The 17,276-nt window shown below is 37.3% G+C and overlaps 2 protein-coding genes across 2 annotated transcripts; both read left to right on the top strand.

Moving 5' to 3' along the window:
- Positions 1 to 891, top strand: LOC103702970 (uncharacterized). Its single transcript, XM_008785646.4, has 3 exons — positions 1 to 160; positions 253 to 323; positions 433 to 891. The coding sequence occupies exons 1-3, from the start codon at positions 13 to 15 to the stop codon at positions 547 to 549; spliced, it is 336 nt and encodes a 111-aa protein (XP_008783868.2). The 5' UTR covers positions 1 to 12; the 3' UTR covers positions 550 to 891.
- Positions 892 to 8,897: 8,006 nt separating this feature from the next.
- LOC103702967 (putative calcium-binding protein CML46) lies at positions 8,898 to 10,367 on the top strand. Its single transcript, XM_089924429.1, has one exon. The coding sequence runs from the start codon at positions 9,004 to 9,006 to the stop codon at positions 9,535 to 9,537; it is 534 nt and encodes a 177-aa protein (XP_089780555.1). The 5' UTR covers positions 8,898 to 9,003; the 3' UTR covers positions 9,538 to 10,367.
- Positions 10,368 to 17,276: the final 6,909 nt, after the last annotated feature.

Below are 17,276 nucleotides of genomic sequence, written 5' to 3' on the forward strand. Positions count from 1 at the left end.
GGTCCAAAATACATGTTATTACAACCAGAGGTACGAACAAGAAGGGGAGGAAGAATATTTTCAACAGAGATTTATATCAAGGAAGGGAAAAAAATGGGAAGGCCTCGTTTCCTTGCACTTCTTCTCGTCTCAGCCCTTGTCTTCCTCTCCTTCTCTCAAGGTACTCTCATTTTTTTGTTAGCTTTTTCTTTATGGTTGGTCATTATTGTAGGTGACAAAACTCTAGTTTCTTTATATATGTTGGGCATGCAGGATATGGGAGAAGGATTAGGGTGATGAGGCATTATGGGAGGTGGGGTTCGTCTGCTCCTGTGGTACATGAGGTTTGTGTTTTTTCTATGTTTCTTCTTTCTCTTTCTTATTTCATGATCTTGTTTTTTTTTTTTTTAGCCTTTTGATTGTTATTTTTATTTGTATTTGTGGGTGTTTCAGGAGAATTCAGGGATGGAGAGGGAGATGGTGGAGACGAAGATGGATTATCAAGAACCAGGAGCCAACACTAACACAAGGGGTGCGACGGTGTTCAATTCTCCACCTCCTACTTTCTAAGCTTCGGGATTACCTCTCAGGAAGAAAAGAAAAAAATAGCAGAATAAGGATGAATAATAAGTCTCTTTTCTTAGATTACCTCCTTTTTACCAATAAAATTGAAAGGAGTGGTGTAATGTTTTGTAGGCCTAAGAACGTTTTTTTGTTTTTAAAGATAAGTACTTTCATGGAGATGTATATATCTAGTCTCTGGGCTTTATTTGGATATCATATTTCCCTGTATGTGCGTCAAGCAGACCACGGTGATTTAAACATCTTTATCTTTCCTAATATTAAGAAATATTGCCTGTCTTTTTATCATGGATTAGCAAAACTAATATAATTCAAGAACTTTTTGTGCAATATCATTTTGGTTTCCTCTAGTGCATCTTAAATGCCATGCCCGAGCTGATTTATTGCTGATGTAGGTTTAAGTAGTACTTATTCCTGGTTTTGTACAGTTAATGCACCACCACAGAATGCGTTGTTACAGTGCCTTTATACGCCTTATGATGTTTTGAATCTACTCAAAAATTACAAGAATCTATTCTTTAGTTAATATAAATATTGTACAATAGTTGGCAATTTCTACGAATCCCACTATCAAAATGTTTTGACTTGTTGAGAAATCAATTACTTTTGGATTTTATCTTATTTGGCCTCTGGTTGTTTCGTTGGGGTTGGAGCTTATAATAGTTCGTTGTGCTGCTGTTAGGCGTTGGTTCATCAGTCTAATTGTTATCAAAGCCAGCTTGCTCCGAGAAATTAGTTGCCTAAACATAACGAAATGCATGGGGATTTGTTTAACTAGGATTAAATAATGCCTATGTCTTTATTTATTTCTTTATTACCATCAGATCAAGGCTAATACTTGATTCTTAATTTATAGAGCTGACTCCAATTTCAGCCGAGGAGACGTGCCTTTGAAAGGACACAGATTGGCTCTTATTATATTTTGGTTCAGGAGCAAGTTAAAGGAATTATCAGAAAAGCTGGAGATCTTTAGCCAATTAGAAATTTAGAATGCCTGCTATCTTCCTCAGACACCCAAGAAATAAATCTGATGCATTATATTAATGACTTCGTTAACAATATTTAAATATGTAAACAAAGAAAGTAGTGATGTATAAAACTAAATTATTCTCGAACTAAACCATAAAATTATTTATTGAAGTCAAAATGAAAAAAGATAGTATATGTTTTAGTAGTTACACCGACCACTACTTAAGGGAGAGATTCTAACAAGGAATGCGGTTTTAGGATGCTTATGTTTTTGAAAATGCAGGCAAATTGAGTCAGGAAAATAATCTAAATATACAACCACTTCAGCCTTAGGAAAAACTAGATGAAGTGGGGACATGATCCACACTTCCTTACTAGAGGAAGAAAGTATTGCAACCGGCCGGGCTTTTTATTATGAGGGGATTCCAAAATGAACCAAAAAGATAAGAAAGTATTCAGCTGTGACAATTTAATAGTGAGGGGATTCCAGAATGAAGGAAAAAGATTAGTATTGCAACTGTGCATTTTAATGCTGCGGGGACCCCATAATGAATGAAAGAGATGGAGGCAGATCTATATCGCTCTCATACAGAGAAAAAGAGAGACAAAAAGAGGTGGATTCCCTTGTTTGGAATCAGTTTTTTGTGACTCACCAGCACACGGCATGGCTTCGGGTTTCGATCTCCATCAAAGTGAGCTGTAACTTCCCAAAACAAAATGTTAATCAAACCTAACCAAAAGAGTGCACCTTAGAGTCTTCATTGTTTTACAAGAATTGTCACTTGTTTTCATGGTTGTATGATTAACAAAGGAAAAGTCACTGCGGGAAAGAGGAATCTTGTCAGATTTATGAAATATTGCATCCAATAGTACTCGCCTTTGAAACTCTTATCAGTATGACTTATATTTGATGGTCGACTGAACTTTGCCAACTGCCGAGGGTCCGAAAAGTGCAGACTCAAAGCATAAGATCATGATAAAACAACATCTAGAGTTTGATGGCTTGCTATACAAAGTGCATTCAGAAATTTAGGGCATGAATGGAGATGAGAACTAAGTGGAAGCTGCATCAGATGTGCAAGGAAATACTGATCTTATCAATGGGACTGCTTATTGATCCTAGAAAGTAAATGAAAGAATGATTATCCAAATACTCCAATCCATCTACAAATTTTTGATAACGTATTTCATATCAACTATTTTCTTTGGCTTTTTAACTAATTGACAACTGCTTTTTAATTATCTAGTCAACTCATGCAGTACGATTAATGACCATTTATATGGGTGTTAATATTGTGGACAATTTTTACTACTTCCCATAACACCTCCAAAGCAAGAGTTTTCATAACATAATACCTCATCAGTATTGATGTTTGATAATATCACTTTCCACTAGTGGCTGGAATTACAGCGCTGCAGAACTCTGAGAAGCTAAAAGTATACACCTACCAGAAAGTAGAATGCATCTGATGATGGTTGCTATATGCAGTAAATCTCAATACAACTGACGATTAAGAAAGGATGACAAATTACAGATCCAGACACTGTTGATGTGCATGGGTAGACAATAATTTCATGCCTCCCTGATTTTAGATGGCATGATAGGAAGAATCCTGCCAGAAGCTTGCTTGAAATATAATCATCTGAAAATGAGAGAGAAGCCTTAGGATTCTAGATCTGTCAAAGGATTAGCATCGATCCACTATGATAAAGAAATCTTGAAGGTGGACTTGATATAAATATAAGCTGGTATGTAGCCTGAGAAAATTGCTAGAGTCATGATGTTTTGTAAAAGAGGCATCGATGTCCCAAGTACAAAAACAAGTGCAAGTTTATCTGCCAGTTTAGTAGATCATCAAGGAGCAGTTTCTGCAGAGCTTTGTAATTGGAAATTTCGCACAATGCAGTCATCGTCACAACCTCATCTAAAGAAGGCCAAAACTTATTGTTACCACCCTCAAGACACACACACACACACACACAAAGGGCCAAAACTTCGAAAACCAAATGCTTGCACTGTGAGTAACTGAGGCATTTTGGCAAAAGGAATGAAAATTTGACAATTATATGAAGAAAGCATAAAATGGTAAGGATGACCCCCAGAGACCTCTTGAAGGGGTCATTGATTGGGCCATAGCTTCAAGGACAGATGCTCTGAGGAGCATAAAGAACATGGTCTCACCAAACCACATAGAAAAGTTGAACCTGATCAAGATGGGATAACATAGACCAACTATATCTGTTTATATGATGGCAATGGGTAATTATGTGTCAACAGTTCATTAGATTTCCTAGGATATGCATTCAACAGTTGTCTGGTGTTGTCGCAATGTGGCCAGTATCTAATTTATTAGGGAGTTATTGGCCTGACAAGAAAAGTGGAAAAAAACAGGTCATGACGAAGGAAAAACTACGGCTAGGGAATAATCAGGACTCTTGCGCTTTGATGTCAGCCCTCTGCTGCAATCTACTATGGGCCAAATGGTTTTGACTTCCAGAAAGTCAGGGAGAACTGTTGGTATACCATGGAATTGCCTATCAGAAGGTAATGATGCTCACAGAAGGAGAATATAGAGAACAGAAAAGCATGCCAAGAAGAGCATCTTTGAGCCCTATGTGCTAAATAAAGGTCACCTGGTCTAGTCTATGTCCACGGAAGAGACAATGCCCTAAAACTTCAAGCAAATTAAGGGCATTCAGTATTTTTCAACATTCACATTGGCTGCCTAAAAAATTCATGTGGCAAACGATAATTTTCATGCAGGCAGATGATGGAAGCAGTGACCAGATCAAACATAATAATTGAATAGAGAATTGCAACCATCCAAAATGAAAGATTTGGATGCCATTTATTCTCATATTATGTCAAATTTGTCACATTAGAAATTCACTAAAGACCAAACAAGAGTTTCAGCTGTATTATGATGTGACTCAATAAAAGTATAGGGCTTTCCATCTGAGCGAAAACAGTAATAATACTAATAATAGTAATCATACTCAAAATAGTAATAATACTAAAATTAGTAATAATATTAATAATACAAAAAATCAGTAATAATAGTAAAAATAGTTATCATATTAAGCATAATTATAATACTAAAAAAGTAATAGTACTAATAATAGTAATATTACTAAAAGTAGTAATAATACAAAAATAATCATAATACTGAAAATAGTACAAATATTAAAAATAATTATAATACTAATAATAGTAATAGTAGTAATAATAGTAATAGTATTAAAGATAGTAATAAAACTAAACATAATAAAAATACTAAAATAGTAATTATACTAAAAATACTAAAATAGTAATTATACTAAAAAATAGTAAAAATACGAAAAATAGTAATAAGTAATAGCACCAATAATAGTAATAGTATTAAAAATAGTAATAGTACTAAAAATAGTACTAGTACTAAAAATAGTCATAATACTAAAAAGGTATTAATATTAATATTGCTAAAAATATTAAAAATAGTAATAATACTAATGATAGTAATGATACTAAAAAATAGTAATAATACTAAAATGACTAAAAATAGTAATAATTTTAAACATAGTAATAGTACCAACAATAGCAATAGTACTAAAAATAGTAATAATACTAAAATGGCATTAATATTAATATTGTTAAAAATACTAAAATTAGTAATGATACTAATAACAGTAATGATACCAAAATAGTAATAATATGAATAATAATAATTATACGAAAATAGTAATAATAATGAAAATAAAAATAATACTAAAACTAGTAATAATATTAACATAGTAATAGTACTAACAATAGTAATAGTGCTAATAATAGTAATAATATTTATATAAATATCTGTGTCCATATATGCATATATGTATGTATATATGTATGTATGCATATAGACACTATATTCCATTATTTTTCACATATGGCTCTAATCAAATTTGTCTCCGTAACTCTATTTATTTGTCATGCACATAAGCAAACCTCCAGGACACATCTCCAAAAGTCTTATTATTTTACATCAATGAAACTCTCTTTTTTTTTTGTGAAAGAAAAACACGACGAATTTTACTACATTTTTTAACACTGCAAGTCATCATGCCAAATATGAATATTCAGAAGAGATGTCTTGCAAGTATACCTATTTTTTATTTTCTTTGTTGCTTCTCATTGTACTTGTGACCATGCTGAACAATTTAATGGAAGAAATATTCACGTTTCCTTTGGTTTTCTTAGGTTTGAGTGGCAGCCCCCATCCGAATGGGTCAAGTTTGGAGGTTGACCAATGCCGTTGGTCCGCACCCTTTAAGCCTGTAACGTAGCGTCCATAAGGTTGGGCCCTACCAATTTGTCCGCAGACGGAACTTTTAGGCCTTCGCTTGCGTCCCGTGGTGGCTGGAAATTACCAAGATGACTGTCTCTGTCATTTGCTTGGAAAAGAAACCTGCCAATCTTTCCAACTTTCCATGAAAACTTCAACCTTTCAATTCGACTAATAATACTCAAATCCAATGTCTAAAATAAAAGGCACACTTTTAGACCCAGATTACCTACCAGCCGTCTCTATATAAAAACTTATAAAAGGCGTGTCATGGTCACCTACCTGTGGATGATTAGCTTTGCACCAGCTCTCCACCTAGCTAATCTCTCTCTCTCTCTCTCTCTCTCTCTCTCTCTTTCGAATGAAAGGGGAAGCTAAACACCACGTGGTTTTATTGATCCTAGCTAATGTCTCGTTTCCTGCCAACTGATGATATATGGTCTCTATTTAGAACTGATATTTTTTCTATCTTATTATTTTTGTCAAATAATTTGTATTTGTAAGTCCTTGTAGATCCGTTTACAAAGAGGAGCATGCCATGTGTCAGAAATGTCTCGATAATTTCTTCTGCTTATCAAGCACATGAAATTTGTCCCTGGCACGGTCACCTTCAGATAAACTGATCACTTTTGACCATGTCAAGTTTCATCCTAACACGAATCGTGTGGTTTGTACTATAAAGTATATATCAACAGCCAAAAACGAATATCTGAAAGAATATTCCGTCTCCTCCCTTACTTAACCTTCTAACTCCGGCTCATTTTGAATACTTTAATGGAAGCAATGGTTACTTCCAAATGACCTTTGAACGAAGGCGCAATTCAATGGATCAAGCCTGCAGGTGGACCATAGTCATGGGTCCATCTCCTTTCTAAAGAAAAGGTCATGAGTCCGATACCCTTTTCCACCCTTTGACGGCTGAGAGACCATTGATCACATGGTTCAATTTGAATGCTTGGGCGTGTCAAACACTTAGAAAAGGAAAAGGAAAAGGAAAATAAAAGCATCTCTTGTAACGTTGCATGTTTTTACCCGAAGCTTCCCCGCTCTAAAAGCATCCAAGATTCAAGGGCACGCTTTGTGGACCAAGAACAAACACCAGCCATTTCAATATAAAAATGTATGCAGTACGTCATTGGGTCACCGTCGGGTGGGGTTGATGGGCTTACATAAGCTTTCCACTCAAGTAGCGTCTCAAAGGTTTCAACAATACTTATTTTCATGTATGTTATGTTTTCTTTTTAAATGTTAATCCAGTGTTGTTTTTTTTAGATATAAAAAAAAAAAAAAGAATTGCCACCAAGGCGGTAGCACAGTTGGAACGGAACTTTACTTTCACCGGTGTGATCCAGATTCGAAATGTGCAGACGTCAATTAAATGTTGGGGACCGGATGCCCCTCGCCTGGACACGCTCAGTGGAAACGCTATCTAGTCCAGCTGGCAGCCTGATACCGAGGTGACGCTAGGATGACGTACTCACACGTGAGGTGACTCACGGGTCGGAAAGGATATGAGCAAAATTTCTACTCGCATCGAACATTCCTTAGTGGAAGGAAGGTCCAGTGGGGGCTGCTATGCGGATGAAGTTTCCTTTCTCCCCTCCTTTTGCCTAAGCAAAAAAAAAAAGAGAGGAAAAAAAAAAGATAAAGAAGGAGAATTGAAGTCACATTGCTGGCTAATTAATTGTAAAAACCAATATTAGTTTTAGCACAATTTATTGGGCTCACCCTCAAAAAGACTTAGGATTCAAATCTTGGATATTACTTTTTTTTTTTTTAAGTGCATTGAATAATTATGATTCTTGTCAAAATAATTATGAACTTTAATTAATTGTAATTTTTTTTATGAAATAGATTTTTTAAAATATACTCATGTACACAATTAATCAAGAACTATTCAACCGTAGTAGCATTTATTGCTCTATAATTTTCTGCCTCCAAAATTTTGAGGATGCAATATCTAAGAATCAAAGCAAGAGGAGTATGACCTCCATGACAAGTCTTAGCTCACCATGAATTATTCATGTTTAATTCACAAAAAACATTAGTAAATGACAAGTTAGGCATGCTATATATTCCTACCAATACGGTATTTTAGCCTTCGTCCTAATATTATCATCTTTCTCATTTTTTACATAAATAAATATAAATATACTTAGAATCTAAATAAACATAAATATATTAAGTAATGATATATCTTCCCCTTTCCTGTTTTTATCTAATACTTGGATATTTGAATTCTTTCAAAACTTCTTGCAAATATATATATAGGTCAAGTTCAAGTTCCACCTAGTTTAATGCTTATAGAGTTATTGGATGATCTGAGTTATTGGATGTAATCCACTATCTCCGAACTACTCATACATGAAAATTATATGATTTGAAGATTCCTAACCTATGAATTAATTGGTCAAAAATTAGGATGTTTAAATAACACAAAAGGTAACCATTCGATGTATAAGCTAAAGGTTTCAAATCGCATGATTTTTGATATATATATATATATAATTTAGAAGTAACCGGCCATATCCAACGGCTCAAAATATTAATGGAGGACCTTCATTATCTAATTCAAGAAAAAGTGCAACTTAATCATGGCCCTATATATGCATGTATATATGTATATATGTATATGCATATATATTTATATGCACATATGTATATATAACATGAAATTTTTATATATACATATGTATATGTATATATAACATGAAATTTTTTAAAAGCTTTTTTCTTCAAACCCCATTTTAAGTATTCAACTGTGGACCAAATCTTAGGCTTACCGGGTGCTACATACCAACTCAACGACCTCAAATAAAATAATAAAAAAATGCAGGCCTTGGCTGCCTGTCTCTCTTTCGAGGAAAATTCCACGAGGTCTAGAGCCACCCGACTAGTCCCACTTGTGGGGCTCCCAGCTCCTTCCAGGAACCACCTCCCTTCTTTCCTGTCTCCTTTTCAATATGACCGATTGTTCGTTTCCACCACCTTTTGTGGACCTTTGCACCTTAGAGGCACCTTCCTCTCTCTTGACACCCAGCCCAGACCCCTAATATAAGACCATCCTCCCCTTCCCGTCCTCACAAAACCAACATCAACCTATCCTTCCTTCTCCTTCCTTATTTCTCTCTCTCTCTCTCTCTCTCTCGCCCCCCCAAATAACTAGAAATCAATGGAGAAGATCTTGTCTGTCTCATTGGCATATCTTGTCTATAACACAATCTTCATCTGGATCAGCATAGTTCACAAGTGCTCTCTGGGATTTCTATCCGCCTTGGGATCCTACCTCGAGTTCCCCACACGCACGTCAAGAATTCATGTCGAAAAGAACACCTCAAGTGAGGCTAGAGGAGACCTTGAGCTGACCAGAGAAGATGTGGAGACGGTCATGGAGAAGATTGGGATGTCTTTGAGCCAGGAAGGCGAGCAGCTGAAGGAGCGCATGGCCTTTGATGAGCTTTCTACCATGTTCGAGGCGAAGGAACCAAGCTTGGATGAAATCAAGGAGGCTTTCTCTGTGTTTGATCAGAATTGTGATGGGTTCATAGATGCCATGGAGCTCCAGAGAGTTCTCTCCAAGCTGGGCTTCAGAGAAGGGGTGACCTTGGATTCATGCAAACAGATGATCGCAGCGCATGATGAGAACCAAGATGGAAGAATTGATTTCAGCGAGTTCGTCAAGTTTATGCAGAGCGGCTTCTGCTGAATTTCTTTTTTTTTTCTTCTCTCCTTTGTTTTGTTTTTTTCCTTTTTTTTTATTTTCCTTGTCAAGGAAAAGTTTATCCTTGAATATAGTCCCAACGAAAAACAAGCAACTAAATCGAGTACATTATTTTACAAATTCTTCAGTTTTTATGTATATTTTTCCTTGCTAAATACAGCAATCTAACAGGGAATACATGTCCACAAGCAAGAGCAGTTGCATGAGAACTATGAACATTAAGAAGCGAAAAGAAAGATATAAAGGCAGAAGGCTCTCTAAGATTAAATAGCTACTTGAACTCATGATAGAGAGGATGGTAACTCATGGATGAAGTTGCATAGTTACAGAATCATATATGATCTATTAAGTATACTTGATAAAAAGAGCAAATACCCTCAGGCAAAAAAAAAACAAGGAGCAAGTAAAGACAGTATGGAATTGTAAAGAATAAAATAGTTTTCGAAATGAATGGCACACCACTATACTCGAATCTAAATCCACTTTATTAAAGGGAGAACTACAAATACAAAAACGAGAATCAGAGGATTGGTGATAAGCTAAACTGATAAAAAAAAAAATTGGGAGAAAACGAAACTGTTAAATTTTAGTCACTCATGCATCGAAGAATTTGGAGAAAGACCTGCACAAAGAATTTGATCCCTGAAAGAGGAAAATCGATCAGACAAGATATTACATCAGAAGAATAGCATTTTTACTTTTTTGGTGCAGTGCAGAGCTTTCTACAGAGTCCATGGTCCCTGGTTTAATGCCTGAGAAGATAGATTAGTTAATCTGGATTATCAAGTTGAGCTTTCTATGAGTTTACAGTTGATGGATGTCATAAAGGGGGAAGGCTAAATAATTTTTCTTATGCTATACCCAGAAAAATCTTTTCTCCAATTACCAGTTTAACTAAATGGAATAATAATAAATCAAAGTTGGACATTCAACAGAGTAAGCTAATGGTATAGATTATTACATAGATGTTGATGTTGGCCCTTTGCTGACAAGGAACTAAAATTTTAGTAGTATTATAAAAGCTATTGATATAATTTTAACTTAAAGTGGACTGCAGTGTAGAAATGATATTGTTGTCCATGAGGGGCATGCTCCTAGAATGACTATATTTTAGATGCAAACAACTGTCATGGCTTACTGAACTCTTCAAACCTACAATGCATGATGCAGGACGGAAGAAGAAGGAGAGTGGAGCAGAAGAAGAGGAAAGAGAGGAGAGGAAGAAGGAGGAGGAGGAGAAGACAAAGGAAGAGGGCATCTCAATATTCATTTCTTATTAGACCATTCTCCATAAATAAATGTTTTAAATACCAAAGAAATATCAGTTAAATTTTTTTTTTTAAGGGAAAGTTGAATAGTAAAATGATGAATAATAGAGGAAATGCAACGAGAGAAATCAGACAACATACAGCTTGCATGTTGAGATTATACTACAGCTTGCTCTCATTGCTCTTCTCTTACGCAACCATCAAGTGGGTAATCAAACTTCAGTGGTTCTTTTGGAGGTTCCTGTGTTCGCTTGGATTGCACAATATCGAGTTTCTCAATTATTCGTTCAAAATTCGCGGTGAACAACAGAAAAAGAACACATCTAGTCTGGCCAAAGTAGACCTGGATCTCAGCACTGAATTTGTGGAGATGGTAGTGCAGAGAATGGGCATACCTTCCATGCCTTCTAGTCACGAAGGCAGGTGGTTTGAGGAATACATGGGTGGTGAAGAGCTTTACTGATTGGAGGAAGCGAAGGAGGCATTCTATGCGTTCAACGACAACTTTGATGGGTTCACAGATGCAGTGAAACTGCAGAAAGTTCTCCCCAAACTGGGCTTCAGGGAAGGTGTAAGAACCGGCCCTTTAGGCAAAGTGGGCCTGGTCCATTTGACCGGCCCAATTGAATTTGGGCCAAAATTTACACAAAAAAGAGAGAAAAGAAGTTGGCACGTGCCGCACACGTGTCATAGGAGGGAGAGGACTCCCGATCTCGCCGGAGGGAATCGGATTCCGATCGCGGCCGCCTCTATTTAGAGGCTTCGTGAGTCCTCCCTCTCCCTCCAAAGCCTCCGCCAGAGCGATCTCCCTTCCTTCTTTCTCGTTCTTCTTCTTCTTCCCGTCGAGCTTGCGGTTGCCATTATTGTGTTCGCGGGAAATCGGGACCACCGGACGCCGCTGGGGCCGAGGTATCACCCTAGCCTTCTTTCCCTTTCCTTGCCTTTCTTCTCTCGAGCCGCAATCACGACCGCTGGCCGAGGAATCGGCCGAAAATCGATTGAGAAAGAGATCCCCTGTTTGCCTTGTTTCCACTCTCCTTTCCTTTGGGTTTCGCCGCCGCCGCCGACCGCTGGATTTGGTCGAGTTTTGCCGCCGTCTAGGAATGCTGAACATGTGGCTGATGACCGGGGGAATCGGCCATGACCCAGGATGAAATTGACATCCCTTGCTCTTCGTTTTCTTCCTCTCTTCTTCTCCCTTGGTTCGCCGGCTACCACTGTCGATGGCTTGCTGCTCGGGGCCGTCGCCGTGGACATCACCGGAGACTGTGGTAGGCCGCTGTCCATGGCCCGGTTTGAGAAGGAGAGGGAGAGGGAGAGTCTCGCCTATTTTGAGAAGAGGGAGAAGGCTTCTCTCTTCTCTCTCTACGCTACTCTCTCTCTCTCTCTCCACTCTACTCTCTCTCTCTCCTCTCTCCTCTCTCTTGAATTTTTATCTCGTTTCTAGTTTGTTTCTAGTTTCTCTCGGGCTCCCCCTTTTTTTTTTTACTGAACTTTTTCTCTATTGTATTTTCTCCCTCCACCGAACTTTTTCTAGACAGAATTTTCTCTCTCTACAAAACTTTTTCTTGACAGAATTTTTCTCTCTCATTCTGTTGGTACTTTGACTACTTTCTTTCTCTAAGCTTGATTCGGGGCGATCATTAGTTGTGAGAACTGGTGGATAGTCTTAGGTTGCTACGTAATGATGGACCTGTGGTAGACCAGTAAAAGATTTTAGGTTGTCGGATATCTCGGATAATTTTTAATATTGATTTGGTTTTGTAGAAGAACAATTTTTTGAGTAAGAGAACATTAAGCGGGGTTCTGTGCACCCCGGTTCATAGATCATGGTAGTCTATCTGGATTGTCAATAAAGAAGTAAAAATCCTTGTACATTGACCTGCATGTATAAATATTTTTGTATATATATATAAATATGTATGTATGTATGTATGTATGTATGTATGTATGTATGTATGTATGTATAATGTGCTAATGATCAAGATAAGAAGCCAAAATAAACTATGATGGTTTATGTATTAAATTGTATTTTGATCAAATATGCTTGTGATTGATGGTATGATGGGTGTATATATGAGCATAACTTACACTTACATGATTGGACTAATGGTGTGGTGCTTTGGACTAACCATATTATTACTAATTGCCCTGTCATGGGTTGGAAACGTGATCGTGATTAGTCTAAAGCCGGAACTAAAAAGAAATTGATATGTGGATGTGAACTGGATTAAATAAGAATTTTGGGCTTATCTCGTTATTATCGATTGCCCCATCACAGGCTGAAAATGTGATACTATCAATTACCTCATCACAGACTGAAAATGTGATACCATCGATTGCCTCGTCATAAACTGGAAATGTGATATTATCAATTGCCCTATCAAATGCTGGAAATGTGATACTATCGATTGCCTCGTCGCAGGCTGGAAATATGATACTATCGATTGCTCCATCACAGGCTGAAAATGTGATACTATCGATTGCCCCATCACGGGCTAAAAACGTGACCGAGATTTAGCTCAAAGTCGGAAATATAATTGATCTGATCAAGCTAAAAAAGAATGGAATGAAAAGCATTGAAAATATTGATGAAAATTTATAAGATATCATATGATATATCACTCTTGAGTGACTAGATTTCTGTTGATATTTGATGTGCATATTTTATACTAATTATTTGAGCATTATTAATAGCCGGCTTGTGATTTCATGGTGTATGCACCAATTTCTTGCGGTTTTCAAACTTATATTATTATTATGTTGGTATGAATGTGTGGGAATTCTTATTGTATTGTAAAGCTCGTCATCTCTTCTTATTTCTCTTTTTCAGAGTTGCAGGTTGTATAGTACATAACTATGATTGGGATCATATATGGAGAGATGATTAGATAGAGCATCACTAATACTGGTTCGATGATCAAATCTTGTAATTGGATCAACTTGGTTGTCTAGTATGGATTGAGATCATTGTTGTTTACGGATTTTGAGGTTGTATTATATTTTTAGGCTTTGCATATTCTCTAAAGCTCTACTCTAGGCAATGTGTGATCGTGTCGTGTACCAGACCCAGGTGCTGGGTTCAGAGCGTGACAGAGAGGATGTATAGTTCCGAATGGGTTGGGCACGGAGTGCGAGTAATCAGAGTCATTAGCTAGCTAGTTAGTTTATCTTTCTTGATGCAAATGAACATTTGAAGATCTTGTAATTAAACCAGTTTGATTAATTGGATATATTGATTTTATCTATTTGGTTAATTAATTTATTATAGTGTTATAAGATTTTGTTTATCTTAGGCATATTTAGGGCACTGCTTTAGGGCTCATGTGGCTGTGTTGCATGTCGGATATGGGTGCGAATTCAAGGTGTGACAGAAGGTACCTTGGAAGTACGCAAACAAATGATCACAGCACAAGATGAAAGCAGGGATGGGGCAGATTGACTTCAATGGGTTGGTCAAATCAATGAAGAGCAGCTTCTGCTGATAATTCTACTATTATTATAACTGCTGCAGCTACTATCTCTACTTCAATTTACTTTGCATGACAGAAGTTCTTTTTCGAGAGAGCTTGTATGACAGAAGTTGAAATGGAATTATTTTCTTTTGCCACATCAAGCAGCCTTATTCTTTTGTAGTGTCTTTGATCTATCTATAGTTATTATAGAGATACAGCCGATGCGTTCTTGTCCATCATATTTGCAATAGGAAAAGCTGAATGGGACCATTTTTGGATGAGAAAGTCGATGTCTCATGATACCAGTCTCTGTAGAAATGGAAATACAGAAAATGCATTTCGTGATGCAAAAGCTGAAAAGAACTTCACGGATAAAGAGGGAAGACATTCGATTAGAGCAAAGCAAAATCAGCATCATGGCATAACGGCTTAATGTTCAAAGTCACCATTTGCGAATGGTGAGCTCTTCTAAGAGCAATGCACCATAGAAATGGACCGAGATTGTGGTGGTGTCACACCCCAAATTCAAAACATAATACGGCCATTCTATCGAAAAGTACAATCCATGATACCACGAAGCCAAATATTTTATTTAACAAAATATAATAAATAGAATCTAAATTCATCATCTTATTCAACGTCAATATCAATTTAGGTCATCTATATAAATACCCAACTCATAATCACAATAATTAGAAAATTTATAAAGCTATAAATCCATGACCAACTAAAAATCCAAAGCTCTGCTACGTAATCGCTAAGCTTACTAGTGCATACTTCAAACCTGGACCATCCTAACCCTACTCGTCTAAAAAAGGAAAAATATAGATATGCAAGCAACACAGCTCGGTATGTAAAACTTACACTACCTTATCAGATCAAGCATAAGTTTTTCGATTGCCATACATCATCTAAAAAAGATAACAATTATTGCAAAAATAAAGCATTTCATTGTAAAATACATTAAAATAAGTTATAAAGCAAATAATGCATAAACAAATCATCCATATTTTATAAATATGGTTTCAAATTCATTTTGTATATAAATTCGTAAATCATTCTTTTGCCATTCAATTATATAATAATTCAAAATATTGCTCACAGATAATCGTGCTACAGTCACTTTATACCCATGATGGCACTTGTATTCGTAATCGATATAGATTTATGTTTCAACTTTATACTCAGTGGCTGGGCCTATGTTTATACAGATGCTAGCTCCGGATGTCATTCTTCCAAATTGTAAGGATCATACATAGCTATCTGAGAGTCTTTCAAATACTTATTTTTTTCTTAAAATAAGCATATAAATAGATGAAAAATACAAAATGGCATGATTAGATTCATATTTCATAATAAAGCTATTTTTTTAAAAACATTCATTTAACTATTCATAATAAAGCATAATTTTTATAGCACACATATTGATCTATAATTTTAAGAAAAACATGATAATCTTATACAGAAAAATATGATAATTTGAAAGATAATTTGAGTGTAGGATCTACTTATTTTTACTGTCTTAAATCGTCAAACTTCACTAAGCAAATCTGCTAAACCTATTTAAAAAATATTAAAAGCAAAATTAATTTCTATTTAATGACTTGAATGAAATTAAAATAACAAGAACTAGGGACGATTAGCTGGATGACCAATAATTTTGAGTGGGTTAGGCTTGGGTGACCCAAACAATGAATCATGGGGCACAAACACGATCAAAGTCAAGGTTGTTCAACAAGGTTCATCATTAGTGGATTTTAGGAACACTCGAGCGAGGGTGGCAGGTACGATAGGTTGCTCGAGCACCAAAGTGATCCAGGGTCTTAGATCGTACTGTGATCTATAGGTCTTTTAGGGAGAGAAAGAGGGAGATGAGAGAGAGAAGAGAGAGAAACAAGAGCGAAAGAGAGAGGTAGGTTCTCCCTCTCGCCCTCCTCTTCTTCTTCCTTCTCTTCCCTTTTTTTTCTTCTTGTTAGTAAATGGGGGAGGTAGGAGGCAGACTAATGGCTAACTATGGTGGTCCGGCGAGGCGACAGTGAGCGGTGGTGGCAGTGGAGAGCGGCCGGCGACGGCCAATGGGAACGACCGTGCTCGACCAAAACAGAGAAAGAAAAGAGAAGGGGTGGCGCCCCCAGGTGCCTCAATGGCAACCGACACGGCCCTAGGGAGCTTCAACAGGGGACGGGGACTCACCAGCAAGGGGTGTGGACGGAGGTTCTCGGTCGGCGGTGGCATTTTCGATGGAACCCGGCAAGAGGAGGAAAGGTTCTCGAAACAGGGCATTCGCAAGAGGGGTGTTTTTCAGGCGGTGGCACTCGGTCAAGGTGGCACGCCGGTCACCGGAGGAGGAGGGAGGAGGAAGCTAGGAAGGTGAGCAGTGAGGGATCCATCAAAGGGAAAGAGGGGTTTATATAGGATCCTTAGGAGAAGGGATAATCATGTCCCAACGGCGGCACTGGCCTGCCGTTCGCTTGTTGTAGCATCCCCACCAGCCGTCGGAGGTTTGTGCCAGCATCATTATCCCCTGACAGTAGCTGTTTGGGTGGGAGATCGCGATTCTCTCCTCTGGGTTGTTTTTTTTTTTTTTTTTTTTTTTTTTTGGGTGTGTGAGTTTGGGTTGGGCCCATGGTCGCGGGTTACCCCCGGGGGGGGGGGGGGGATGGACCGGCCCTTGATCGGGCCATCACGGGTGGTTTCAGAAACTCAAGTTTTGTCGGTCGTTGTGCCGAAAACTAGGGGCATCCCATCAAGAGCTGGCATCTTTGCAGCTTCAGCAGCTTTGAAATGCCACGAGATTGTGATAAACCATCTATACAGGCACTGTTCGGTCATATTTAGCTTTTAGTCGTGGACTTTCTCTCTTGCTCTCTCTGTGCCTGTACTCATCTCATCCATTATTACTCTAATATTTTATTATCGACAAGGAATAAAAAAGTCAAAACGTAAATGATCGACGCTGACAACCTAACAGAGTGGACAATTCCTGAATCACCTCCAAACT

This window comes from Phoenix dactylifera, chromosome 7, assembly GCF_051530095.1.
Source record: "Phoenix dactylifera cultivar Ajwa chromosome 7, Ajwa_hap1_PhDact_Kaust_v1.1, whole genome shotgun sequence".
NCBI classification, from domain to species: Eukaryota; Viridiplantae; Streptophyta; class Magnoliopsida; order Arecales; family Arecaceae; genus Phoenix; species Phoenix dactylifera.